Genomic DNA, 25,891 nt, shown 5'->3' with positions numbered 1-25,891 from the left:
TTAACATTGTGGGATGCCTTCCAAACCCTCTCCAGCAGGTTTTCCAGAGGTGTAACTCCACCTATCCATAGCCCCCACCCAATATTCATAACAAAAAATTTAAACTTTGGTTGGGCTGTGAGCAACTTTGCCATGACTGTTCCTGAAGTTCCTTCAGAGACAGAACCAACCAACACTTCAACCGCACCGTCCAACAGTGGGGACTGTCAATCAAATCACTGTCTGTCAGTTGAATAGCTGTCTCTGTTGTGATCTGAGGACTGTTGTTCCGGCAGCCATGGCTACTGCTGTTGTAAGTGGCCCGCCGGTGCCCAGGAGGCCGCTTCAGCCATGGAGTGGTCCACCACCGCTCCGGAGACCACTGCCGCTCTGGGTTGAAGGGGAGCGTTTAGCTCAGGTCATGGAGATCCTACTGTCATGGCTGCTTCGGAGATCTCTATGTCTATTACAGAACCCAGCAGCTACATGACTGCCTTAGGAGATGATTACAGCCAGATCGCTCCAGCTGTCCTTCAGGGTCTCTGTGGGAAGCTCTGCGCCAGCTGTGATAGCTTCAGATGACCCTGCCCCACAGCCCAAACTGCAGAAGTTCCCACCGCAGCCAGAAAGGAGCACTGTCCCCCCATGATGTCCAGAATGGCTGCCCAGCATGCCTGGACAGACGGGGACCGAGGAGAGAGATTATGTTCCACGGACGGGAGACGGAGCTGCTCACACGACGGAAATCGCATTTCCCCATGCATGCTCTCTGTCCAAATAGAGCCAACAACCCCTCAGCTTATTAGTGGTATCAGGAGTAGCAAAGTCCTATTTCAGCTCTACACATGGGTCCATGCCAAAGTCTCTAAGACTAAGACAGTCTCTGCTGTCAGCCCTTGTAGAAATCACAACACAAGATTCAGAGATACAGTGGTGGGACAGGTACAAGGCAAAAGCCCCATTTCAAAAGAGGAACAGAGGACCAGCAAGGAGGGACGGGCCCCAAGCAAAGCCGGACTGAACAGGGAAAGCGCCAGTCCTCGAGCTTCCTGACTGGCTTCCGCGGCCCTCTGCGGCGGAAGGGCAGGGGGCCACCCCGGGCTCTCCTCCCTGCAGCCCACATCACTGTTGTCTTGGGCAAGTCTGCATGCTGTCTGCAGCGCCCATGTGCACACGAGTTGCGTATTTCCAGGTTCTGCACTGCCATTTCCCCTTCATTCCCACCGTTCAACTCAACATCACCCCGTAGGGGCCTATTTGAAAGGACCCCAGATCCGCAGCGCACACCCTGGCCTTTCTTTTTGCAAAAAGGCAAAGACAGTTTGGCAAACTGTCAGCAACTGATCTGATGAAAAACCTGACATGTCAGCTATTGTTCTACTTTATTAGCTTCTTTGGGTACTCTGAGCTCGGGCAATATAATGAAACCTGCACTGTATAAACTGAATATACGGCTGGTGTTGAGAACTGTGGAAGCCGCCTCCCCAGAGCTGTTGTGTTCTGCATGCCTCTCGGCTGAAGCTGAAGTCCATTGCTACCGTGAGCGGTACTGGGGCCTGCTTGAACCATGGCTACCAGTGTCTCAGACAGCTGGCCGGACACAGGCAGACAGATCTAACATCATGATCCTGGTTGCACATGTTCCTTAAGCTCTTTACCAAAACGATTCTGCCCTAGAAAGTCTTAGAAACAAGTTGCATTTCTGCACCTTGGAACCTGCAGCGGGTAGGGGTGGTGCTGATTCCCAGCGCTCTCCAGCTCCGCTCCTCTTTGTCTGACGACTGCTGCTTCTCGGTTCTAATTTCTGTACCTTCCTTGCCCACCGTTTTCCTGGCCAGCCCGATAATTTTCCAGATCTTCTCAGTCTGCTTCTTTTTGCTTCTCTTACTATAAATTTCTGGCTAAACGTAGCCAATAATATCCATGTCACAGACCAAATGCTTTGTTCTCCTGAAATCTCCTGTGTTAGGTAAACTTGTCTGGTTCGTTGCCAGGTATAATGATGTCATCTACTCCAGTTTTCAGTAGCACCTTCAGTTCCACCTGAAACCCTGTCAGCATGGCCTAGCGATCTACTGGAATTTTTTCCTCTGAGCCCTCTCACCAGACTGCCTATTAAGATCTACTCACAGGCTGAGATTTCTTTAAACCACTCCTCCATACTGGTTCAAATTCTTCCCATAAAGCAGTTCCAAACACTTCCACATCTTTGGGAATGTAGAAAATAGGCCAACTAGGTACTAGTTTTCTGTATTTGCCCGCTTCATGCCACAACAACAGATTGCCCAACAGAATTAACTTATGAAAAAATGAACTATTTGGCTTATGGTTTTGCAGGAGAGCAGGCATTCCATCCCTGGGGTCTCTGGTCAGGGTAGGGTGTTCCGCAGGATCATGGGGTAGAGCAAACTGCTTCTCTCAAAAGCCAGGAAGCAGAATGAAATGACCATCCCCTTGTTTGTGGTTTTCTTTCAGGGTTTTGATGTGTAGGCCAGGCTGGCATCAAGCTCATTATGTAGCCCGGTGGGTCCTCCTGCTTCAGCTTCCTAGATATTAGGATCTCAAAGGAGCACCGCTGTGCCTGGCCTAAGTTCACCTGGGAGACCCACTCCTAAGCACCTCTCCCCAGACCACCCCCTAAAGGTTCCACGGTCTCCCAGCAGCAGCCACCTGGGATCCATACCTCCACGCTAAACCTTTGGGATTCATGCAATTCATTCATCCAAACCATAGCACCCGCTGCTAGCCTTTAAAAACTCCGGCATGGCAAGTAATGTTAGTGGCACTTCCACAACCTCTCGCTTACAGATAGCCTGGCAGAGACCGGGAAGTGGCTTAGATTCCCATTCAAGTAGCGTTTTAGGGGAGGGGCCTGGACACACACACACACACACACACACACACACACACACACACACACACACACACACACACACACACACACACACACACCTGCTCTGAGACTCAAACTCTGGGTCTCATATTCTGGCTCGGCTGGGGCTCTGCCACTGGAGCCACCCTCCAGTCCTCTTTTCACTGGTTAATTGAAGATGAGTCTCTGAAAGGCCTTCCCAGGCTGGCTCTGAACCACAATTCTCAGATCCCAGCCTTATGAGTAACTGGAGTCATACTGGGGACCCCATGGTGCCCGGCTGTTCTTTTAAAATTTAAAGGCATGACTTCTGGCTGAATTGAGTACTGGAAAGGATGAATCTTCCTGTGGACTGGTTCAGTTGAATCTGCCCTGGGTGTCTGTTAGAAGAGTTGCTGGAAGGCTCCTCTCACAGCGGTGCTCTGTGTACTGTGTTGTACAGAATGGTCTGATGGCAAGGGATGGATGGATTTCAAGTCTCGTTGGGCCTTTTCCTTTGGATTCTTGTTTCCTCATTCTTCCGTATGTCTTGAGTAATAAAGCATGCCCCAGCTTATCCTTCAAAGACAGAGAAGAAAGCTTAAGAAGAAATGTGCTACGCAATTCTAAGAAATCAAGTATTTTTAGCGCTGTGGCTGATGTGTGGCGGTGGTGGATGCTGGCCACACACAGCCCAGTGTTGCATGTCGTCATCCAGACAAATGCTTTCAGCACCTTTGTGTTTTTCAAAATGTTTCCAAACCATTTGATGAAGGATAATTAACTGTCGTTTTGCATTTAGTGGTATTGAACACTGCAAAGCGGGCACACTACCCTTGAGCCGTGTCCCAGGCTTTGTTCGATGTAATTTTTTCAGATAACATTTTGCAATGTTCTTTTCTGGAGGCAGGCCTCAGACAGTGATCCTCCTGCCTGTCCTTTCTGTGTAGCTCACAGGTGTGAGCCATCATACCAGGTTTGTTTTGATGAGACGGAATCTTGCTATTTTTTTTTTTTTAACCCTGGCTGTCCTTGATTCATTACCCTCCCATCTTTGCCGCTGAATAGTTGGGATTATTGGTCTGAGCCACCATGCCCAGTTTAATAGTAATTTGTTTTTTTTAGTACATATTTTTAAATCATCTTTAAGTAGTTGTACAAAAGAGTTACCTAGCAGCTATTCTTTAAAATATGGAGGAAAAGAATGTGGAGGAAAGAAATGGTCTGAGGCCCATTATTAGATCTGGGTATAATAATTCAGTCCTCCAAATCCCAGTTTAGACTGCTTTCTAAAGACCACAGACGAGACTACGAGCTAGAGACTTCACAGTCCTCTCCTCTCAGTCCCCAGTGCACAGTCACCCAAAATTCACACATTCTGAATGCAAAATTCAGCTTAAAATTCCCTCCTTTATTTTGGCCCTAGCAGTCCTGTGTGGCTGCACACACCTCTGTGATTATCAACACGACATCATACAGCAATCATTTCTTCACCTGTCTGTCCCCCAGCCTCTCCTGCCGCATCTCTGCCTACACCCAGGACTGTGAGCAGGGTCTGTTCATCTTTGGTCTCCAACCCCTGGTAGATGGTTAGACACAAAATTCAAAAAGTGTCCACTGTCTGCCATCTGTCATTCACCTGTCCTCTCTAATTCTAGACATTCTGGTCATAGGAGGTTTGCATCCTTTCTTAAAATCCATTATGATTTATCTCTTTTAAGTTGAGCTCTGATATTTAATAAATATTATTCTTGCTATTATTAAGATGTGACAGAATTATAATTTCTAACATTGTTTTCCAAATATATATGCTCGAGTAAAAGATATTCAGATTTCCATATATAATTTTTATTTTTACAGCATACAACTTAGAAATACTTATATAGTAAGGAATAACCTAAACAAATGAACGATGCTCTTAAAGCATTTCAAAGAAACAAATCATTAAAGTATAAACCCCCTATGCATTCAAGCTTAACGTATGCAGTTAGGCTTAACCTAATAAAAATACAATAAGGTTTACTTGAAGGATTTTCAAAATTTCATTGAAGCAAATGTTAGTTTGCTTTTGTTGGTTTCTAATAACTATCCCAGGATATAGAAATGGTCTTGAACTTTTAAAATGTTTTCACCTGGTTATGCAGAGTTTTAATGATGGTTGAAGTAGTGAAGACTCTTGAATTTAATCACAGTGCAATATATATTTTAAATTACCAAATAGTTGTACAAAGGAGTTATATTCAGTGAATCGGTTTATAACTAGAATGCGTTTTGATTGATGTCTCTCTATTCCTAAGTCCCCCTCTCGCCCTGCCTCTCGCAGGCCTGTGTCCAGGGCTGCTTGTTGAGTAGCAGAGACACCATGCTTTTACTACAGCTGGCGAGAAAGACAGACATACCATGAGGCCACACAGATGTATAGTGCCCTGCTCCCGTAGGCCGGAAGTCTACTTCCTCTCAACTCATTTCTCTGCTCTCAGTTTCACAGGGATAGAATCAGAGGGTGGACAGAGGTCTCATGAGGAAGCTGCTCGGAGGTTGCTGAAGTTCATATGCTTGCAACCGCAGGGCCGAGGCTCATGTTTCTTGATGGTTCTTATCTAGGGGCCTCTGTCGACTCCTCATGGCCTCTTCACAGCTTTGTGTGGGTACCCACGTCTCGGAGCCACTCAAACACACAGAATCCACAAATGCTGCAGACATCTTGGATTTCCTTTTCTGCACCTTGGCCTCAGGGTGGAGAAAGTTCTCTTTTAAGGGCTCAGGTAATTAGATTGGGCCCTTTGGGATAATGCAAGATAATCTCGGCTGCTCAAGATCCCCAACCTCAATTATGTCAATCCCCCCCTGCAGCCCTGTAGAATAAACTGGCACAGGGTCAGGGGCTGTGTGGGAGGCTTTGGGTGTCTGCTTCAGGGTGACTTGGAGAGAGCAGGACTTAAGCTCGGTTTCAGCTAACTAGTCTGTTGTGATTCGCTGTTTTTGTTGTTGTTGTCGTTTTTCCTTTTGTCTTCTTGAGCTTCTGTTGGTGAAGAAATCTGGTAAGCATCTTTCTTGGCATCATTTTCTCATGAGAAACAATCCAGTTTTGCCAGGAGGAAGCTGCTTCTTGCAGTCATTTCCCTCAGTCTTTAGACACCTGTCCGTAGGAGTTGGGCTTCCCTTTTCTGCCGGTGGTGTAGTCCGTGTTTTGGTGTTCCTGGGAGGTAAAGCACAGCTGCCATTGTATGAGTTCCTGTCTATGTTCTGGACAGTATGCAGTCAGGATTTGAAGTCTTAGCTGAACCTCTCCTTCAAGCTATGAATTTTCGGACTATTCAACACATAATTTCATCTGTAAGCTTCTCAGTTAGTGTATTTTCTCCTTTAAGCCTTTAAAGGGGAACATGTATATTCACTATCTTCGTGCATTTTCTTTACATTGACATCTGACTGATAGTCTGAGTGGTCTCCATGTTCTGATCCACTTTTCCTGTCTTGCTCTAAGGTGACACCATTTATATAATTTCCTAAATCAAGCAGCAAAATTGGTCAGTTTCAGCACATAGAGATGTTAACTGATTCATTTTTCACTTATCATTGTACATTGAGGATTCAGCCCTTTTTCTCCTACTCTTAGGTTCCCATATGCTTTTGTTTTATCCCAGAGTTTCTACAGAAAGTCATTTCAGTTTTCCTAAAGTATACCATTTTTACTCAAACTGCTCATTATTTCCACCTGAAATTGTTCGCCATTCTTCTGAGATACATTTAAGGTCTGTTTGGTGTCAAGCCATTTGCGATCACATTGATTGTGACTTAATTTCAGTGTCTGTTCTTGAAGTCAAGCCATTATCATCCTATGAAATAAAAATTGGTGAGTCTTGTTTTTCTACATTAAGAAGTTCCATTGTATTCTCCAGTAAAATGTTGAGCTTGTTCTGATTTGTTTTTTCAGGGTTGAGTCTTGAACCCCGGGCTTTGCATGTGCTAGGCAAGGCACTATACTATAAGAGCTGCATTTCCAGCGCTAGTTCAGGTATTTGTCAGGGGGTTCTAAACACAGGGTTTGCAGCTTTGGCAGACAGGACTCTGCTGGCGTGACTTGTGACTTCTACATCTGTGCTAATCACCACCGCTTCGTGTGTTTCCATGTTCATCTACCCAGGCACAACACTTTGGTTAGCTCTTTTTCTCTCCCTAAAACACAATGGTTCTTTACTTACAAAAGCAGTCCCAGTAGTGGATATCAGAATCTCTATTGGAAATGCAGTGAGGTTCAGGTGTTATCTCTAGCACCAAGATGATACCAGCAAGGCATTGGACATGTCTTTTAGGACTTCTGAAGGTAGTTTTTGAGGCAGTGAGCAGGCTCTTCTCTACAGTGCCATTGGTGCTGCAGCTCTGCCTGCAGTGCCAGTAATGTGTGCACCGCACTGACCGTGCCAGACCCTGTGGCATGTTCTTAAACAAGTGTTCACTAACTTCTTTATTCCCCTGTAAGACTGGAAAAGTATTATTTGTACAATGTTTATGGAAAATGGAAAAGGCCGGATGCAGCTTGTGAACTCTGATCACTCTAGGCCTTCCTGAACCTTTATCAGATCTAGCAGTGGCCCTGAGCCCAGGGCATGCCAGGGCACCGTGTGGCACATGCCCATCCGAGGACTTGCGTGCCGATGTCCTCAGGGGAGGGGGATATTCACCAGGGAGCTAAAAATTCCCTTCTCTACCCAGACTCCACCTGCCGGTGACTGTAACAGAGTTCTCTTGATCCCAAAGATGCCCTCTGTCTTTGTATTTTATCATTCAGGGCAGGTGACTGAACTACTGAACTTCCTCAGAGGCACTGACTTATTGAGAGGGATTTTGTTTTTTTGGTTGTGGGGCTTGAACTCTGGGCCTGGGCGCTGCCCCTCAGCTCTTCAGCTCACTTGAACTACAGCGCCACTTCCGGCTTTTTCTGCTTATGGTGGTGCTGAGGAACCAAACCCCGGGCCTCATGCATGCTAGGCAAGCACTCCAACACTGAGCCACCTTCCCAGCCCCAAGATGAATTTTAATTATAAGAATCTAGGCCTTTGTACAACTACTTAACGAAGGGGAAAAAAAAGAATGTAGGACAAACCATTGGAATTAGCAATACTTACTGTGTTTGGAGCCAGCTTTTCTGCAAGTCTTTCCCCTGTGTCCCAACCACTGTTAGCACATGACTTCTGGAGTTGCCTGAGACGCCTCTCCAGGTCACGGTGCCATCTTCCAAACAGCACCTTTGTGGGCAGCCTCTGAAGCTGGAACTGGTCCTTTTGGCTGTGGAAGTTGCCAAATTTTAGTGTGTGTGTGTGTGTGTGTGTGTGTGTGTGAGTGTGTGTGAGTGTGTGTGTATGTGTGTGTGTGTGAGTGTGTGTGTGCGAGTGTGTATGAGTGTGTGTATGTGTGTGTGTGTGAGTGTGTGTATGTGTGTGTGTGTGTGAGTGTGTGTGTGTGTGTGTGTGTGTGTGTGTGTGTGTGTGTGTGTGTATTTGGTTGGTCATGGGGCTTGAACTCAGGTCCTGGGTGCTGTCCCTGAGTTTTTGTGCTCAAGGCTAGCACTCTACCACTTTGAGCCAAAGCACCATTTCCTGTTAATAATTTTTACTTTCCTAATTTTGCTGGCAGTATTCAGGGCCACATTTTTATTACCCATGACCCAGAACTCTGCTCTGTGTCTTTACCCAGGAAGACAGTGGGCGGCAAGCCTGGAGGCTGTGAAAGGTGCCAAGGTCTGGGCTGCAAGCGTCTGCTCCGGGCAGCCCCCTGCTGCAGCCCCCGTTGTCTCCTGTGTGTGAGACGCCTCTGGGTGCCTGTGAGTAGCACCACCTTCACAGCGTTCCCAGGTCACCAGGGCACGCTACTCACAAGGCGTATTTACAGCAGTGACTAGGGACGGTTGACTGCTTTAGTTCTCCTGTGAGTCAGGTGCTGATGGTACTAGTATGGCTGTGAATTCTAGAACATAAACATGTGGCAACATGATTTCTATCTGTTACATCCGTACATAGCCGAACGACGTCGTGTGTATATCCAAGCACATATCAGTATGTATCAAGCAAGCACTGAAAAACCAACTAGGTGTTAAAACCAGTCCCAACATGTTTTTGAATATTTGGTAATTATAGATAGCATCTAATTAAACATTAATGGGGAAATAGCTCCAGAGATAGCAATCTCACAAGTTCTTTTTAAAGAAGTGCACCATCAGGCTTTGGGTATATAACTCCCGTCACCTGTAATGTTTCTTAGTTACATTTCTAGGTTCCATCTGATTATCATGGCTCTTCACTGTACTCTCACTTCTAGTGGGTCATGCAGCAAGGAGTGCTTTGCATGCAGTGTATCTCAGTGAACGCACAAGTAACACAAGAGTAGAACTCAGTGAGTTGTGAGGGTTTATTATTTTACTCACTCTTTTATTTCACAAAACAAACGGACTTCCTGATACAGACATTGTCAATGTGAAATACAGCGGTGAATCAAACAGACCTGGTCTTTGCTCCTCCGGAAGCTATTCTAATAGGAAGGGCAGAACATAAGTAAACCACCAAGAAAAATATCAGTGGTGACAATCTATGAGGTGGTGATGTGAGCCCTGCCTGGAACCAGGGACTCGGGGCCCTGGGCGGGAGCTGTAAAGAGTGATACCCATGGCCAGAGCACAGTGCTGAAGCCTCAGAGAGAGAGACGGACAGAAGTGCACAGCACTTGAACCTTCCCCACATCTCCGGATGCCTCCTGCTGACTGAATGGAGAATAGGCCCAAATCTCCAGGAGCAGACCTTGAGCAGAGAATGCGTGATGATTGGCATGGGGCATGGAGACGAAAGGCCAGTCACACACAAATGGCACCAGTTAGAAAACGTATAGCACCTCTGATCCCCTGCGGGTGAGCGCGGGGCTGGATTTACCTTTCCCCTCAGGACCAAGAGAACACAGTGAGCCTCAGTGCTCGTTAATTTAATCGCTCTTGGTAGGGTTGGCGATGCTTATCTGAAAGCCGGAGCTTTGGGCCTCAGCAGTTCCCCCTGAGGGTGTTCCAGCTGTAAATATGGTTCACGGTCAAGTTCGCTGAGCATTTACTAAACAACAAAGGTATTTCCTTTGCTATCCACATGCAGAGCTGTGATAGAATAAAACAGTTCATTTTCCCTCAGGAGCCCTCTTCTTTAACATTGACTGAGTCAATCAATATATATATATATCCTCTTTTAGACTCTACATGTGTATTCTCTTCTCCCTAAACCACCCGGTACTAGAGCTTCCTTACATAGCTGGAGTGAGAGGAACTGAGTGACAAATGTGTCACTTCTTGTCAGCCTTGTTCTAGAAAGAAGAATCTAGAGCATTCTGAAAGTAGAGGGACAGGGATGTCCAGGCTGGGAAGGCTGGAGGGCGATTACTGATACTAGATGATCTCCTCGAGAGTTTATGGAACCCAGATTTGTGTAAATACTGGTTCATTTAATGCATGCTGTGGATCTGTAGGCCCACTGAGTTAAGAATTGGGTAGGCTTGTTCTTCAGAAGGAAAATACAAGGTGTCACAGGAACGCTAGTTGTCCATCTTATGATATAGGAGAGAAAGGAGACCTTTGCTGTGTGAATAGAGCCAGAAGAGTGTATTTGTCACTTTGACTGGAGCACTCTTTATTCCTTTCACAAGTATGAGGGAAGAAGAGCAGCCTTCTGTGGCATAGAGATCATGCTCTGTGAAAACGTTTCTTCTTCCTCCTGGCTTATAGGAAGGCTTTCTCCAGCTCCCTTACATCCAGGTACAGCTGTATAGCTAGTTCTGGCCAAAAAGATGTGAGTGGAACTGATATACCTGGCTCACAAAAATAGATCCTGTGTGGTTTTCCTCTCTAAGAGCAGGGATGTGTCCAAGATGGAAGGAGACAGAATCCCATAATGCGTAGCCTACACTGAAAACCAAGTGTGAGTGCAGAGTGAAGACCACCAGATGCCGAGGCTGGAGTCCTTCAGATCAGGCCGAGTCAGATCACAGGGCATGCAGCGTGACCAGCACCTACTTCTTTCCTAATTTTCCTCTTCTGGGCTAAAGAATAGCAATGATAAAAGCCTTCATTTTTTTGAAGATTTTAGTCACTTCTTTCACTGTGACTGAATATCAAGAGCTAGAGTTGGAATGATGCTTAGGCTATATTTACAAGGGCCTTTTTGGGGGGAGGAAGTTAATCAAAGATGCAGGGTGCGATCTTCAGGTTAAGAACTACAGGCTACTACATCCACCGAAGGGACAGGGGACAGTCCCTCTCTGCCTCCTTTTCCCTCGGGAGCATACTTGGCTTGAAGCTGGGTGGCGGGTGCGTGATCGATGGACTGGCACAGCTGTGCCGCATACAGCTGTGCCTGTATCTAGGAAATACGGGCTGTGGGGCTGTCTCTAAGGATTCAGGCTGGACATGCTTTCTCCTTCACAGCGCTGCTCTTTCCTGAGGTGGGCCTCCATGCCTCCCTGTCCTGCTCGGAGAGGAAAGCGTAGAGGTGGGTTTGAACACCTCCAGCCTCCAGCCTTTCAACTAAGCTTGACATAGGGATCTGATAAATCATGGAGTAACTCAGACAGGTTATATCATTAAATGATCCCGGGTGCGGTGGATGGGACAGATGGGCCTATGTGTGAATGAGACTTAGAGAGAGAGACAGAGAGAGAGAGAGAGAGAGAGAGAGAGAGAGAGAGAGAGAGAGAGAGAGAGAGAGAGAGAGAGAGAGAGAGAGAGAGAGAGAGAGAGAGAGAGAGGAAGGGGAAGACCTAAAGAGAAAGAGGGAAGGACTGAAGGTGAGGGGGACAGCCAGCACACGGACTGGGGAATCATGTGGGAGATGAGTGGAAACTCAGAGATGCTGCCGCTGGCTGGTATTCTCAGGACTGGAGTTTGTTCTTCGTCTAGTCTCTTTACAGGGATACAGGCCCCAAGGAAGGCTAAGAAACACTGACTATCCTAGCCATGACTAAATGTTGTTATTTAAGCACACAGACACATGGTTGGTGGTTGCATTTCATTTTTTCAGTTAAAAAGCTGAAATGGAAGAGAGGAGACTGTGAGATTCTACCATGCAGTAAAATGCTTTTGTTTCCCCCAAAGTTATGCCACTGCCTGACGGTGCACCTGAGCTGTGCCGGCCGAGCTTTGTCAGGGCAGAAACGGGACTGGAAAATCCACTTAGTCTACAGCTTCTGGATGGTGAAGGCTTCGGGAGCCAGGCTTCGGTCTGAGTCAGGAAGCCAGTCATTATTACTGCTTTCGCCTTTTTTCTTTGACATCTTCTAGCAGTATAACACCCTTTCAAGCATTTGTTTGTGTTGTATTTAGGTGAGTAAGGACAACAGAATCAGAAAAAGCAAAAGCAAGTACCCCAAATACCTCCCCAATCATCACAGAGAGAATACTTCCAAACTGTTCACATTGGTCTTTGATCGAGCTCATCTGTACATGTTGACAGAACAACACTGCAGACATTTTGTTTGGCTGCTCCTTCTTCAGTCCAAGAATATTTTAAGTAAAGACATTTTCTGCCAACCCTTGCCAAATAAATAGATAATTAACAGTATCCAAGATAGCTCTTCTATTTCAAGTTCCCTAAGGGGGGTGGTTAAGTGGTCTTTCCCCCTGAGGTGCTATAGGATAGATTAGTATTTTTAATCTTCAGTTCCAATAATGATCATGGAAGTGTGTTTGAGAAATTATGCCCTAGTTTTTATTGAGGCAAAAAGAAATACTGAAAAAAAAAGTCCTTTTAGTGCCACCTTGTGTCAAGGAATACATTCGTTGGTGAGTAGGAGACAGGTCAGCTCCTTAGAGATGACACAGATTCCCTTGCTTGTAACTAAGGGAAAAGTAAATTGATGATGTTACTTTTATTTCTTTTTGCTTATATATTTCCAGGTGACCTCTGCTCATCTACATGTTTGGGAAACACACTCACTGTGATTGCTAGAACCCTAGATCCATTCCTTACACACTTCCTTATTACCTCAGTTAACTTCTTTACGCATCAAGCCCTCTACCACTATCAGCACACGGCCCTGCGTCATCTGCATCCTCACTGATCTACCAGGAGTAAGAGTGAAACTCACCCAATACACTGAAAACAACCCATGCGTTAAGGACCACAACTTGATCCTAAGATCCCAAGCAAAGATGGATAAGCTACAGGAAAGTGGCTTCCTGGAGACCTTACCAGGTCTTGAATTTTATTACCACAGCTGCCAGGTAACATGCTATTTCTCTGGGTGCATTTGCTTAATCATAGATAGGACTCAGGCGTCATAAAAATAACAAGGCGTCAGAAAAATAAAAGGAAGTACACCATTAGCTCCTAAGACTTGTGAGTGTAAGTAGGCTTAAATCATAGTGGAGATGGAGTAAAATTTTCATTTGAGAAGTAAAGAATCTGCCTGAGTTACATGTGAAAGATGACAATATAACAAGTATATACAACTCAGGATGTTTCAGGATTCAAAGCTGTCTCCGATCCTCATCTTCCACACTCCTTACCAATGTCAGAAACCCTAGCATTCCAAGTGTCTATTGGTCTTCATTAGTCTAACTGTTGAGGGAGCGAAGACCATGGTGTGCCCTGGTCACTGTCAAGCCCACATGTGTATTTTTTTTTTCTGAGTTTTCAGATGGTAACCTCAAATGATTTGTCCAGCTCTAACAGATCTCTGGTTTTCTTCCTAGAAAGCCACTGTCAGGGTTTGTACAGCCTACCTTGTCACATTCTGATGGATGAAGAATCCTTGGGTTTCATGATCTCTCCTCATTTTTCTATCAGAAAATATTACAAGTGATTAGTTCTGTCATAATTCAAGGCCTAGATCCTTCCTCCCAGGCCAGGGCTGAGTTATCTGTTTGCCCACTGAGGGTATTTGAGCATTTTTTTTTCTCTCACAGTTAGGAAAGCACTTTCCGGTTGTGTGGGTGTGTGCTTATGGAACAGTGAAGATGCCAGGGTGCTCCCAACCTAGCATTTGTGGCTTTGTAAAGGGCGGCCCAAATGACGGATTGCAAGTGCAAAGTGTATTGCACCACTGGGCTGCAAGAACCAGGGCTGTACAGGATCGAACGGTGCCTGGGTGGTACAGGGAGTGCCGGTGATTTGACTTGTCCCACAGATGACTTTGTCACAGAGCGTTAGGTCCCAGCACGGGCAGGTAAGCATCGCATGCCTGCGGACCCGCTCTGTGCTTCGTGAACAGCTTTTCTGTGAGGAAAGGAAGCAGTGCGTGTACATAACGTCTCATTCTTAACCTGCAGTGTCCATACCTTGTAGTTGAGTTTTACTACTGAATGCCTAGAGGTGGAGGGCAGCATAGAAAATTGTTCCGCAGTGAAACACTTTTCACAGTTGGAATAACATACTATCATCCTTTGGTGTCCTCAGGAGATAGGGACCAAGACATCCCTGCCACAGAGCTCAGTGTCCACAGATGTTGGAGTTCCTTGTGCAAGTGGCCCATGTATGTACGCGTATGTGTGCATGCACATCCATCCATACACACACGTACACACGCATGTACCACCACACGGTGGTGTTACGTTTACCCATGACTGCATCCATCCACCTTCTGAAGTTACTTCTAGGGTACAAACCATGCCTTCCACAGTGTAGTGCAGGTAAACAGCAACTGTTTTGTATTGTTTAGGAAATGGCAAGAAGGGAATAGTCTGCACGTGTTCGGTACAGACGAGTCTTCAGAGGCGTCCTCGTCCCGCGGTCGTCGGGTTGTGCGGGTGCGGACGGACGGACGCCCGGGGCGGGTGTGAGCGGCCTGTCTGGACGCGGGGGGCGGATGCACGAGGAGCAGGCCTCACCTCCCTCCGTCTCGGGGCCTCGACGGTGCTCGCAGGGCGCTGTGGACGGCGGTCCCAAGGCTCGGCCGAGGCGTGCGCCCGCCGGCTTCCCGGTGGGGGGGTCGGTGCCGTTCCCGCGGGGGACCGTCGGCCATGACCACAGGGCCCGGTTGGTCCGAGGGCGGCGTCTGGGTTTCAGGGCGTCGGGCCTGCTCCCCGCGGGCGGGCGCGCGGGCGGGCGCGGAGCCGCCTCCCGGGTCAGGGGCGCCGGCGGCGCGGGGAGAGCGGGGCGCGGGCCGCCGGGCCTCCTCCGGCCCCGCCGCGCCGCGCTCAGATGCTGACCGGCACGGAGGACACCGAGCTGGCCCGGGACTCGCGCGGGGCGCGGCCGGGCAGGGCCAGGCAGCAGGCGGACAGCCCCACCACGGCGTCGGGCAGCTCGTCCTCCTCCGCCCAGCGGTCGAGCTCGGGGCTGAAGCTGCGCACGCTGCGCTGGTAGCGCCGCTCGCCCTCGTTCCAGCCGCCCAGCAGGAAGGCGCGGCCGTGCAGCGCGGCGGCGCCCGCCGTGCTGGCGCCCGCGGGCAGCGGCGCGGCCGCGCTCCAGCGCCGCGCGGCGGGGTCGTAGCTCTCCACGGCCAGCACGTCCACGCGCTCGCCGCGCGCGCCCAGCCGGCTGCCGCCCAGCACCAGCACGCGCCCGCCCAGCGCCAGCGCGCAGTGCCAGCCCCGCGGCGCGCCCAGCGCGGGCAGCTCCTGCCAGGCGTCGGCCGCGGGGTCGTAGGCGCACACCGAGCCCGAGTAGGCGCCGTCCACGTAGCCGCCGGTGACCAGCAGGCGGCCCGCGGCCGCGGCGCTGGCGTGGCAGCAGCGCGGCGCCGCCATGGGCGCGCGCGGCCGCCACTGGTTGGAGGCCGGCTCGTAGCACTCGAGCGAGGCCAGGCCGCCCTGCGCGTTGCGGCCGCCCGCCGCGTACAGCAGCCCGTCCAGCGCGCTCAGGCTGAAGTGCGTGCGCCGCTGCGCCATGGGGCTCAGGTGCAGCCACGAGTTGAGCCGCGGGTCGTACCTGGGGGGACAGGGGCCGGGCTTACCGAGGGCCCCGGAGCCCCGGCCGGGCCCCCCACCCTGCCCGCACCCCCCACCGGGAGCCCCGGCCGGCCCCGACCGCCCCCTACCCCATCCCCCCACCAGGAGCCCCGGCCGGGCCCCCCACCCTGCTGTACCCCCCCACCCTGCTGTACCCCCCCACCCTGCCTGTACCCCCCCCCACTCTGCCTGTACCCCCTCACTGGGAGCCCCAGCCGGCCCCGACCGCCACCCACCCCATCCCCCCACCGGGAGCCCCGGCCTACCCCCCCACCCTGCCCCGCATCCCCCACCGGGAGCCCCCGCCTACCCCCCACCCTGCCTGCATCCCCCCACCGGGAACCCCAGCCGGCCCTGACCGCCCCCACCGTATCCCCCCCCCCCACTGGAGCCCTGGCTGTCCCCCGACTGCCCCCACCCCATCCCCCCCACCGGGAGCCCCGACGGCCCCCCCCAGCCCCATGAGTGTAGGACAGGCCCCTCTCCTCCACGCCCCCCTCTCCGTGCGTGCCCCCCCCCCTGCCCCGCAAGTGAAGCAGGCGGGAGGAATCCTGGCAGCGGGGCGGTCCTGTCTGCAGACAAGGCTGCCTGGCTCCGCCTGGCCTAACGCAGACCCCAGTGGAACCCTTCGCTGCGCCTGTCTCGGCCATAACTCAGTCTTCCTCCACTACCAGAAGGCGACCGAGGGGATTCGTCCCTAAAATCAACAAGGCTCGGCTTCCTAGGCTTTTCTGTGTCTCCACACTGGCTGACAGGTGAGAGTTCGGCAAGTCACTAGTAAGCACTGAAATCAGCATGGACACAAAGCTAACCCACTACTAAAGGGAGGAGGGATGTGGAGGGGACAGGCAGAGGAACATGGGCATTTGCTTCCTAGAGCAGAGTCACGGTTCCCAGATGCAGCCTGTGAGGACGGCCGTGGCCTGGCCGCTGACCTGTGGCTTCCACACAAGCATCACTTGTAAGCATTCCCTCCACCGGAGCTTTGTTTTCTCTTGTCATAAAGATATGACAGGCTAGAGCCTTAATTCCACTTTTGAAGGGTTTATCATGCTTTTGCTCTTTTGGGGGCATGTATCAAAAATAGCATTTTCTGTCATTCATTCGTCAAATACTAAATCAGCTGTCACAGTTTTACCGATATCCTTCTGTTTGATGGTTACGAATCAGACAGTTGCCAGCAGCAGCAACTTCAAAGAAATTTTGTGCTATGTGTTTTTTTTCTAACCACTTAGTGTTAAAACCTGAGTTTGTGTCCAGCTCCTTTCAAAAGTCAGTGTAGAGTGAACAGTACACACCTACCAATGTGGAAACATGACTACTTCCTATTGGTCTGAGTTCTTTGGGTACCAGGTTTTCATCTATAAAATAAAAACAATCCTGCCTTCTAGTCCCACCTAATGGGCTTATTTTGGAAATCATTTGAATGCATGTTACAGAAAACGCCGTACCCATGTTACACAGCCTGGTAACTATTACTGACCCAGTAAGCTAAGCTCATGCCCATGATTAAGTTACTTCTGTGTCAAGGTAGGACCCCGCCCCCGCCCCCAGCCTGAGCCACACACAAGATGAAATACCTGCAGAAAGTGCTGACTGCATGCTTGGCTTGATTTCTCGCATCGTTCTGGTCTTCGCCACCGGCTACATAAAGAAATCCATCCATCACAGCCACACACTGATTGAAGCTCTTGGCTGGCATTTCCGTCAGCTTGCTCCATCCATTTTCAGGGTCTCTATACAGAACGTCTCTGCTGGGGGACTTCTCAGTAAGGTCCGGGCGTCCCCCAACAGTTACCAGGACTCGGCAGCCACCTCGGATTCGTGTCCGCCTCGACTGCAGTGTGTTCTGGTGGTAGGGGAGCAGGTGGTAGTTCATCGCGTCTACCAGAAGTTTGTGGCAGTCGGCATCTTCCATCATTCTGGGCACAGACTGAACATGATTGACCAGGTCTTGGGCAGAGATGGTGCCGAAGCGGATATTGCTCAGAAGATCTGCTGCGTGTTTCATTCTCTTTTGGTCAGATTCTAACCATTTCATTGCAATCTGGAATGCTACTATCTCAGAAGGCAACTGCAAGTCATCATCGATAAGGAGTTCATTGATCTGTTCAAAGGTCAGTTTCATGAATTGATCGGACTCGGCGAATTCGATGAAGTTATCCCGTAGGAATTTCTGGGCGGCAGCTTTGGCGGTTTTCAGGGAGTATGTTTCGGCAATGTTGGCCACATACATGCAGTTCTCCACACTCATCTCCCGCATGAGGAAATCGCTGCACATCTTCACCAGAGTGTGGATCTGAAGGTGGACCGCCGCGGACACAACGCTTCCGATGGTGTACAGCGAGAGGGTCAGCTTGCCCGTGTAGGCATAGGCGATGACGGTGGCCAGCCCGAGCGGCGAGATGTCGTTGAGGTCCACTCTTGGCGCCGACGGGTCTTTTTTGAGGACATTGTAGAAGTACTCGCTGCACGACGCCATCACGGACTTGTGAACGTCAAAGGATTTGGTTTTGGTGCCGATGACTAGGTCACAGAGGAAGTTCTCCTGCCGCATCTTACTTAACCCTTCCAAGAGGCTGGGTCCGTGCGATGCATCCGTCAATTCAGAAGAAATGCAGCTCAGGCCGCTGCCCCCTTCCAGGAGCCCGTTCAGAGCGTGCAGCTTGCTCAGGGGGCTCTCTTCCACGATGATGGTCGTCTCCTTGACGTCTGCTTTGGGCTTTTTGACACACTTCCTTTTGGGGGCCATGCTGGCAAGGCCACTGTCACGGGAAGAGCTCGCTGGAAAAGAAGAGAGGGCAAGGAAGGGAGGGGAGAGGTAGAGGAGGGGAGGGAGAGAGTAGGGGTGGGAAGAGGAGAGGAGAAGAGGAGAAAAAAGACACAGTTCAAATTGTGATATTTTTTTTCCTTTTGGACTTTGAAAACCCACACTGCAAATAACTTTCTATAAGTTAATAGTATAACGGCATAAGGTAACTCAGTCCTGAGAATACAGGTAAAGAAAAGCAAATATGGTCTTTAAACTACATGCACAGTTTACTGTCTACTTCAGCCCGAGCATGAAGAGGATTTTAGAAAAACGAGCATCGTCCCCAGAGGCGAGCTGCCAAGTGGCAGTTTTACCACAAAGGAACAACCCGGCTTCCACTGGACACTGATTGTCGAGTGACTCGTGAACATCGTTGGAAGGACTTCATCTAACTCTCATCAGAAAGTGAAGTAACTCCATATCAAAGGTTTTCCTCAATGAAAATTGAGAAATCCATGTAAAACTTTAAAATACGATGGGAAGATAGTTTCATTCACAGTAGCAATGAAACCTGGCACATCTACCTATGTATGTACATCTGTACATACGAGGGACCGAGCCCAGGATGTTGAACTTGCTTTGCCACTGATCTACATCTCAGCCTGAAGCCTGTTATATTTTAAGAAACACATTTGCTAACATTTGGCGAGCCCCTGGTCACCAGCTCAGCTGGGTTTTCCCAGAGGACTGGGGGAGGGGAGGCTCCACAAGCTCAGCTGCTCGGCTCTCCGCTGCCTTGGTCCTTTCCTGCCCCCAGGAGGAAGAGGGCACAGGGAGGAAGCAAACGGACTCTGTCTCTCTGTCAGTGTTTCTTCTTTCCCATTCAGCCCAAACTTTCTTACTCACATTTACATTTCTTAAAAATACTACAGTACATGCACCTTTCCTTATTAATTTTTGCATACCATTTTCCAGGTGTGCAAATTTTGCAAAAAGGCGGCCCTACCTTGTAAAATAGACTACAAAGCCACCACATTTTAGTGTTCACATGCACTTGACTTATGTGTTGAGTGGTTCTATGTAGAGTATTTTGTTCCGCCAGCAGCTAGCAGAAGCCTTCTGCTGAGGGTAGCAGTTTTCTGAGCTTGGTGAAACAGTGAAAAATGGAGTTTTGCTAGAGAGAGAAGTCATGCCAAACAACAAAATCAGGCCAAGAGTGCTACATAAGCACAGCACAGTGCTTTCGGGGAATAATGCCTTTCTTGCATTTCTGGGAGAGCCCAAGGGGCCAATATTTTATTCATGCAGATATAAACTTATTAATGCTCTTGTCTGAAGGAGATACTGACCTTAACGAGTAGTCTGGATGCTTCTGACTGAAACAAAGTATTTTTGTGCCCTTCAGTGAAATACTATTTTGTTGGTGGCATGTAGGGATGATATTTCAATTAGACACTAAACAGAATACAGTTGGGCCACAGGGCTAGAGCTGGCTTTGATATGAATGCTGGCACTTGAGAAAGCTTGGGACATTTGGTTAAGGTCAGGTTAGCAAATCAGGCTGCACAGAACATGGTGCCTTCCTTTGCCAGGACTTATCTTGGTGGGATGACGTTAGGATGGGAAAGCGAGTGGAAGGATGGGGGCATCTGTGTTCTGCTTTGGGCCCTGCTTCAGAGAAGCCCCGCTCTCAGGTTTGGCGGATCAAAACCCGGAGGCTCGATCCTTCACACGGGGGACTTCCCAGGGAGTAGAGGCTTGCGACACTGGACACACACACACACACACACACACACACACACACACACACACACACGGCCAACCATCATATTTAAGTTAAGAGCAGGGTAGTTTTAGAGGAGAGAAACTGTAAGAGCAGCCTCAGAGGACGTGTGGAAGGAACTCAGAACAGATTAATTTCAGTCTCATCTCCTCATTTGGTCATCATACTGGGCCTGAAGGCCGATTGCATGGGCTGATAGGTGTCTGGAGAGGAACTGCATAACTCAGGTAATTTTTACTCAAGAACTAGTTCAGAGATGAACATACAGGGATCATATAGACACTCACTATGTTCTCTTTGGCCACATACACTCACTGTGCATGCTGGGGTCAGACGGGAGCCGCTCATCAGCAATGGCCACAGTGAGGATGGAGGAGGAGGAGGAGGAGGAGGGGGAGGAGGAAGTGGAAGAAGAAGAGGAGGAGGGGGGGAGGGGGGGAGCTGCATGCACCGTGCACAGCAGCCACGCGGCCTCCTGGACACCGGCGGTAACTCTGGACAGCTTTCTGTTTTCATTGAGCTTAGATTTTAGCTGAAGTTGGATGAGAGCTGTTTTTTGTTTTTTGTTTTTTTTTTCTTTTTCTGCATAGCGTCTTTCTTTTTTCTTGTGTGAAGTTGGAGCTTGGAGCCCAGCCGCACTGGGGTGCCTGGCCTCGGCATGGGTACCGGGGTCACCATGCTCCTGGAGAACGTCACTCGGGGTAGACTCGCGCTGAGCACTCCTGTGCTGCGCTGTGCGTGGGCCCGGGAGGGTTTTGAGGTATTGAAGCTGCTCTCTTGACACGCAGCAGGCTTGATTGCCGCTTTCTGCCGGGGGGGTGGGGGGACGGAGGGTTCTGATGAGTGGCCCCCTTTGGGGCCAAATGAAGAAAACCTTCACAGGCCTGTCTGGGACTGCTGGTGGCCACAGGAATGGTAGGCAGGCTGAGGAGAGGAGCGGGCCGCATGCGGCAGCTGAGGTGGGGTAATGGCACGAGCGGCTGTTTGGAGCCGCTGCCAGTCCTCTCTGTCCCTTCCTTCTTGGGTCAGAGAAGGGACGTTGCTATGGAAGGAGTTCCAGCCTTCTCGGGAGGGAGCCCAGGGAAGTCCCCTCCTGGATAGGGTGCTACAGCCTCACCCCGACCCTCCTAGTCCCACGGTGAGAGCTGCACATGGGCCCTGGGACGCGGCGAGCAGCCCGTTTCCACGCCGCCTCCTCGTAGGCCGCCCCAGGTCCTGGTTCCTGGGCCATGCCCATGGTGGCTGTGTCACGCCTTAGCACTTGCTAAGTGCTGCCGTTGAAATCGGTTTACAGCGTCTTTTGGATTTGTCCAAGGATGAACATCAGCTATTCCTAAATGTAAGTCACTGCAGGCAAATTTATGTTAAATGACATTCCCATTCCTACCTAACATCATTACAAATGGGATTGATCTGTGTGGCGCCCTGGCTTATGTACTTTACTGCTATTTGTTTTTTAGCTTAAATACTACAGAACTCCTAAAGGGTAGGCAATATTGTGCTCGTGTTATATGTGAAGAAATTGCGGTATAGAAAAAGCAAAAAGGAGCTTGTCCATGGTCAGGTAAGTAGGTGTTCTGGAGCAAGGATTTGTACCTAGACGGAATCCTGGCCCTGGCTGGCCTCTAACCCAGAGTGCACTAAGCCCCGTGGTAGATGAAGAGTTAGCATTTCCCAGCTTGAGGAAACAGACTGAGGTAGAGAGGAGGGTTGTAATATCAAATCTGGGGTATGGAGAACACAAAGTCCAGTCTGGTTTAGTGTACAAGATGGTTTTTGATGCACAAATCCTGTGAATTTCTCTATCCTTTTAAGGGAAGGAAGGATACAAAATTTTGAGGCAGGTTCAAAGAAGGCTCATATGACGTGGTTGATCAGAGAATCAGGCACTTCTTTTCAAATATTAGATTAAATATGCAGTTACCATTTTTGTTTAAAAAGACCGTCAATCTCCTGTTGGTTTAAGGGACAGAGGCTGTGTCTAGATTTCATTGATCAAATATGCACAAAATTAATGGCAACTCTCTGAATATCGGATAAAAGGAGCCACTGCATTTTAAAAAACATTTTGGTGTTGGTGAAACTTTAATAAAATTTCTCTTCCCTGGTATGTTGGGTTTGTTAAGGCAAACAGGATGGCAGATTGGATTTTTAAGATTGACGTCTTTTTGATCACAGCACAACTGAAAGCTGGGCTTAGTATTCCTCTTCCTCTGACCATTTGCTAGGCCTGAGCCCCTAGTTTAATCGCCTGTCACGTGGGGATGCGTTCCTTTCCATTCCAAAACTGGGGAGTTGGGAAGGCAGCTGACTGAGCCGCGAGCGCCATGGCCTCCCTGGTGAGTTCTCTGCTCAGTCTGGCTTTCCACAGCCCAGCCAGGACTCATGATCGGTGGCCAGGTAAATGTAGTGCACTAAGTTTAATAGAATAAAAGGTGATTTGTGGTTCATCTGCTAGATAAAATAGGTCTGTCTTCCATCTGGCCTCCCAGCTATGAGTTGGGTTTCCGAGAGGTCAGTGAGCCGTGCGGAATCCGGAGCCTGGCACGCCTGTGTTTCTAGGTACTTCTTGGTAGCTCAGGGATTCTTTCATGAGGGGAATAAGAAGGCCCAGCGCCCAGCCTCCGGACCGGGGGTGGCGCAGCGGAAGCGATAACATATTGCACTTCTGCCTACTAGAGAGCCGTGCCTTCCTGCTCCACCCGTCCCCCATGAAGTGCCTTGACGTCCTTACAGAAGACTTGTCATGCAGCTAGAGAAAAGATGTGCCACCTTAGGGCTCAGAGCATCCTCCCCCCGCCCTGCACCCCACTCCTGGGGGAACGCCGCCCGGGGCCACCGAAGGCCACATGTGCTGAGCTGTCACTGTCGCTGCCGCGCTGGGCCAGAGGAGCTGGGATCCCAACAGGTCTTCTTGCCAAGAGTGCAAATCAGCTGTGCCTGCTCCCTGTCCCTGCCACATTCCGAGGCCTGCATCTGTCAGGGCCCGTCAGCGCTGCTCCCGGAATAGAAACGGGCCTGGCGAAGGGGGGGTTCCACTCCCGATTCACCTCAACATGATTTTCCATACAAAACCTGCACTCCCAGAGCCCGGTGTGTGCGCGTACGGACCTTTTTGTCAAAACACACACTTGAGGCATTTGCAGAGGGGTTTCTATGTTGTTAATAGAGTCTGTTTCTGTTGTCAAAGAGGTGTCTGACTTTTGTGCTGCCAGTTTAGTCAAAGCTAATACTACATCACTGGGCAGACACCGAATGTATAAATGGATTCTGCTATGCAATAAAGATGATGCTCAGCTTTGTGAACAAAACCTTCCATTTTCTTTTCCTTTTTTTTTCTTTCTTTCTCTACAACGTAGAAGAAAACTTCCCCCGAGCTTGGGAGGCTTAAAATGAGCATTAGACACGGAGCGATTCCACAACTCTCAGCAGCCACACGCAAGCGTTCCCGTGACTGGGTCAGAGTCTGCACTTACCACATGTCTCAAATTCCAAGAAAATATCCTCTGCCTCCCCACGGGAGACCAGGGGCACCCCGCTCAGGAAAACAGCCCCGGGACACAAACCCCACACACGTCCCCTCCACAGGCGCCATACACACCCGGGATCCGAAGACAGTGGCTGGTGAGCGAGGTCGGCTCCTCTCCCTCCTGGCAGGGACTGCAGTCCTAGCTGACTCTTCCTGGGAAGAAATCTGGAGAGACGGGGGGGAGGGCGCCTCGTGGCAGGGCTTCTGGGGGAGGCTCTGGCCTGAGCACCTGCTCCAGCCCTCTTCTCCCTCTTTGGCCTTCAACTGTGAGCCCTCCGTGGAGGCGGAGCTCCAGCTGGTGCCGAGGGGTTGGGTTTCTTGACCTGGCCACTTCCTTCCTTCCTTCCTTTCTTTCTTTCTTTCTTTTTCTTTTTAAGTCAACCCGCATTTGAAGAAAGAAAACCCGCAGATGTTTAGTTACTTGAAGCGGGGATTTGGGTAAAGGAAGGGGAGGCTGTTGGTGAAAATTCATTTCTAGAAAGGTAATAGCCTAGTCATCTCGGGTCCTTTGGGAAGACGGTGGCTATAAATAGCTTGTTCTTTAGAAAGGAGCACATGTTTGCCGGGACACAGGGCTTTCCTCAGCACCTCACCATGAGTTTAACAAAGCCAGGTTTCTGACCAGTTCTCGTGTATCCAGTGATAAGCCCCTCCCCGTGCACTCGTGTGTAAGGACATATCTACTCTCGCAACATTTCATGTGAGAGAAACAACTCAGACCATCCTGACTGGCCACAAGCTTTTAATAGCACTGGAGTGTGAAATGTGTGCTACCAGCATTTGCGGGATCATCAGCGCCAATCACGGAAAGATAGAGCATGGAAAAGAAATGTTCTAGTCATCCCTCACCCGTCAGAAGATACGTCGAGTGCTCCCACTGTGGCGCGCGCAGAGCTCTTCCGCATCCTGGAAAAATTGGCCAGGCAGAAGAAACCTGCAGAAATGCTGTATACTGGGGATAGCTAAAGAAAAGAATGACTGAGGAAAATGAGACGAGGCCCCCGGAGCAAGTGTTTTGGAGGCTGTTGTGTGGCGAGAGCATTCATTTAACAACCGTGCGGCCTGATGGGTCCACAAGGAGGCCCAAGTGGGCAGAAACTCCAGGGAAAGAAAGTGAAAACAAGGAAGCAAAGTGTGGCTCGTACCTCGGTTCCACTGATGAAAAAGGCAGCCTTACAGATAACCAGTTCCCTACGACTAGACTGGTGCAGGGTAGAAGACTCCGTTCTTACTAGGAGCCTGCACTGGACTGTCTCCAGTATCTTCCTGACTCCCAGGGACTATGGCTCTCTGTGCAGCCTCTGGTCTTCCTGACACCTGTGAACTCATCCGACGCCTCTGTCTTAGATCCCACATCGGCTGGAATTCCAGGTAGCTTTGCAGCAGGGAAACCTACTTGGATTAATTCTCTGCTTCCCTTTGTGTATCTCCAGCACAGAATGTATCAGAAGTAAATAAGACAAGTTTACTTAATGGTAAAGTAGTGGTAAAGTGATTCTTCTTCTGTTTAAGTGATCCTGCTCCCCCCCCCCCACCTCAGTACTGGGGCTTGAACTCAGGGCCTGGCCACTGTCCCTGAGCTGCTTCTGCTCAAGGCTAGCACTCTATCACATGAGCCACAGTACCACTTCCGGCCTTTTTTTTTTTTTCTGTTTATGTGGTCATGAGGAATCAAACCTAGGGCCTCATGCACACAAGGCAAGCACTCTACCACTGAGCCACCTTCCCAGCCCCTGCTTTTGTTTTTGAGACTGGGTTTTTGCATATTGCATATTGGCTCCAAATTCCTGAGCTCAAGAGATCTTCCTGCCTTAAGCTGCTCAGTAGCTGGGGCTATAGGTACATGCCACTGTACCTGGATTCAGTCTTTGATTTTACTTCCTTGAGTCAGGTAATGGACTAAAGCATTCAATGCTACTTTTACTCAAGTAAAAATTGACCTTTTATTTGTATTTATTATATTGATGATAATGGAAAGGGCCTTCTAGAAACCTCTATTGGCATCAGTAATATCATCTTCAAAGGTATCAACGATTAATTCTGCTTCTATAGGAGCAGCACTGAGATGGTCCTTTTTACAG

At 49.5% G+C, this 25,891-nt stretch overlaps 1 protein-coding gene across 1 annotated transcript; it reads right to left on the bottom strand.

Moving 5' to 3' along the window:
* Positions 1–9,240: 9,240 nt before the first annotated feature.
* Positions 9,241–25,274, bottom strand: Klhl31 (kelch like family member 31). The gene is made up of 3 exons (XM_070017286.1): positions 23,883–25,274; positions 17,327–18,530; positions 9,241–15,726 (listed from the first exon to the last, which is right to left on the bottom strand). Exons 2-3 carry the CDS (start codon positions 18,496–18,498, stop codon positions 14,994–14,996), a joined length of 1,905 nt encoding a protein of 634 aa, XP_069873387.1. The 5' UTR covers positions 18,499–18,530; positions 23,883–25,274; the 3' UTR covers positions 9,241–14,993.
* Positions 25,275–25,891: the final 617 nt, after the last annotated feature.

Source organism: Dipodomys merriami, unplaced genomic scaffold (genome assembly GCF_024711535.1).
Source record: "Dipodomys merriami isolate MVZ:Mamm:240054 unplaced genomic scaffold, mDipMer1.0.p SCAF_122, whole genome shotgun sequence".
NCBI lineage: Eukaryota > Metazoa > Chordata > Mammalia > Rodentia > Heteromyidae > Dipodomys > Dipodomys merriami.
This window is presented reverse-complemented; position numbering and strand designations above follow the sequence as displayed.

What these genes read in the sequence shown, in the direction of transcription:
- Klhl31 (XM_070017286.1), bottom strand. Translation starts at nt 18,498, where the DNA reads ATGGCCCCCAAAAGGAAGTGTGTCAAAAAGCCCAAAGCAGACGTCAAG. An exon ending in GCAGTCAGCACTTTCTGCAG is followed by an intron (nt 15,727 to 17,326) that starts GTATTTCATCTT and finishes CTGTCCCCCCAG; the next exon opens with GTACGACCCGCGGCTCAACT.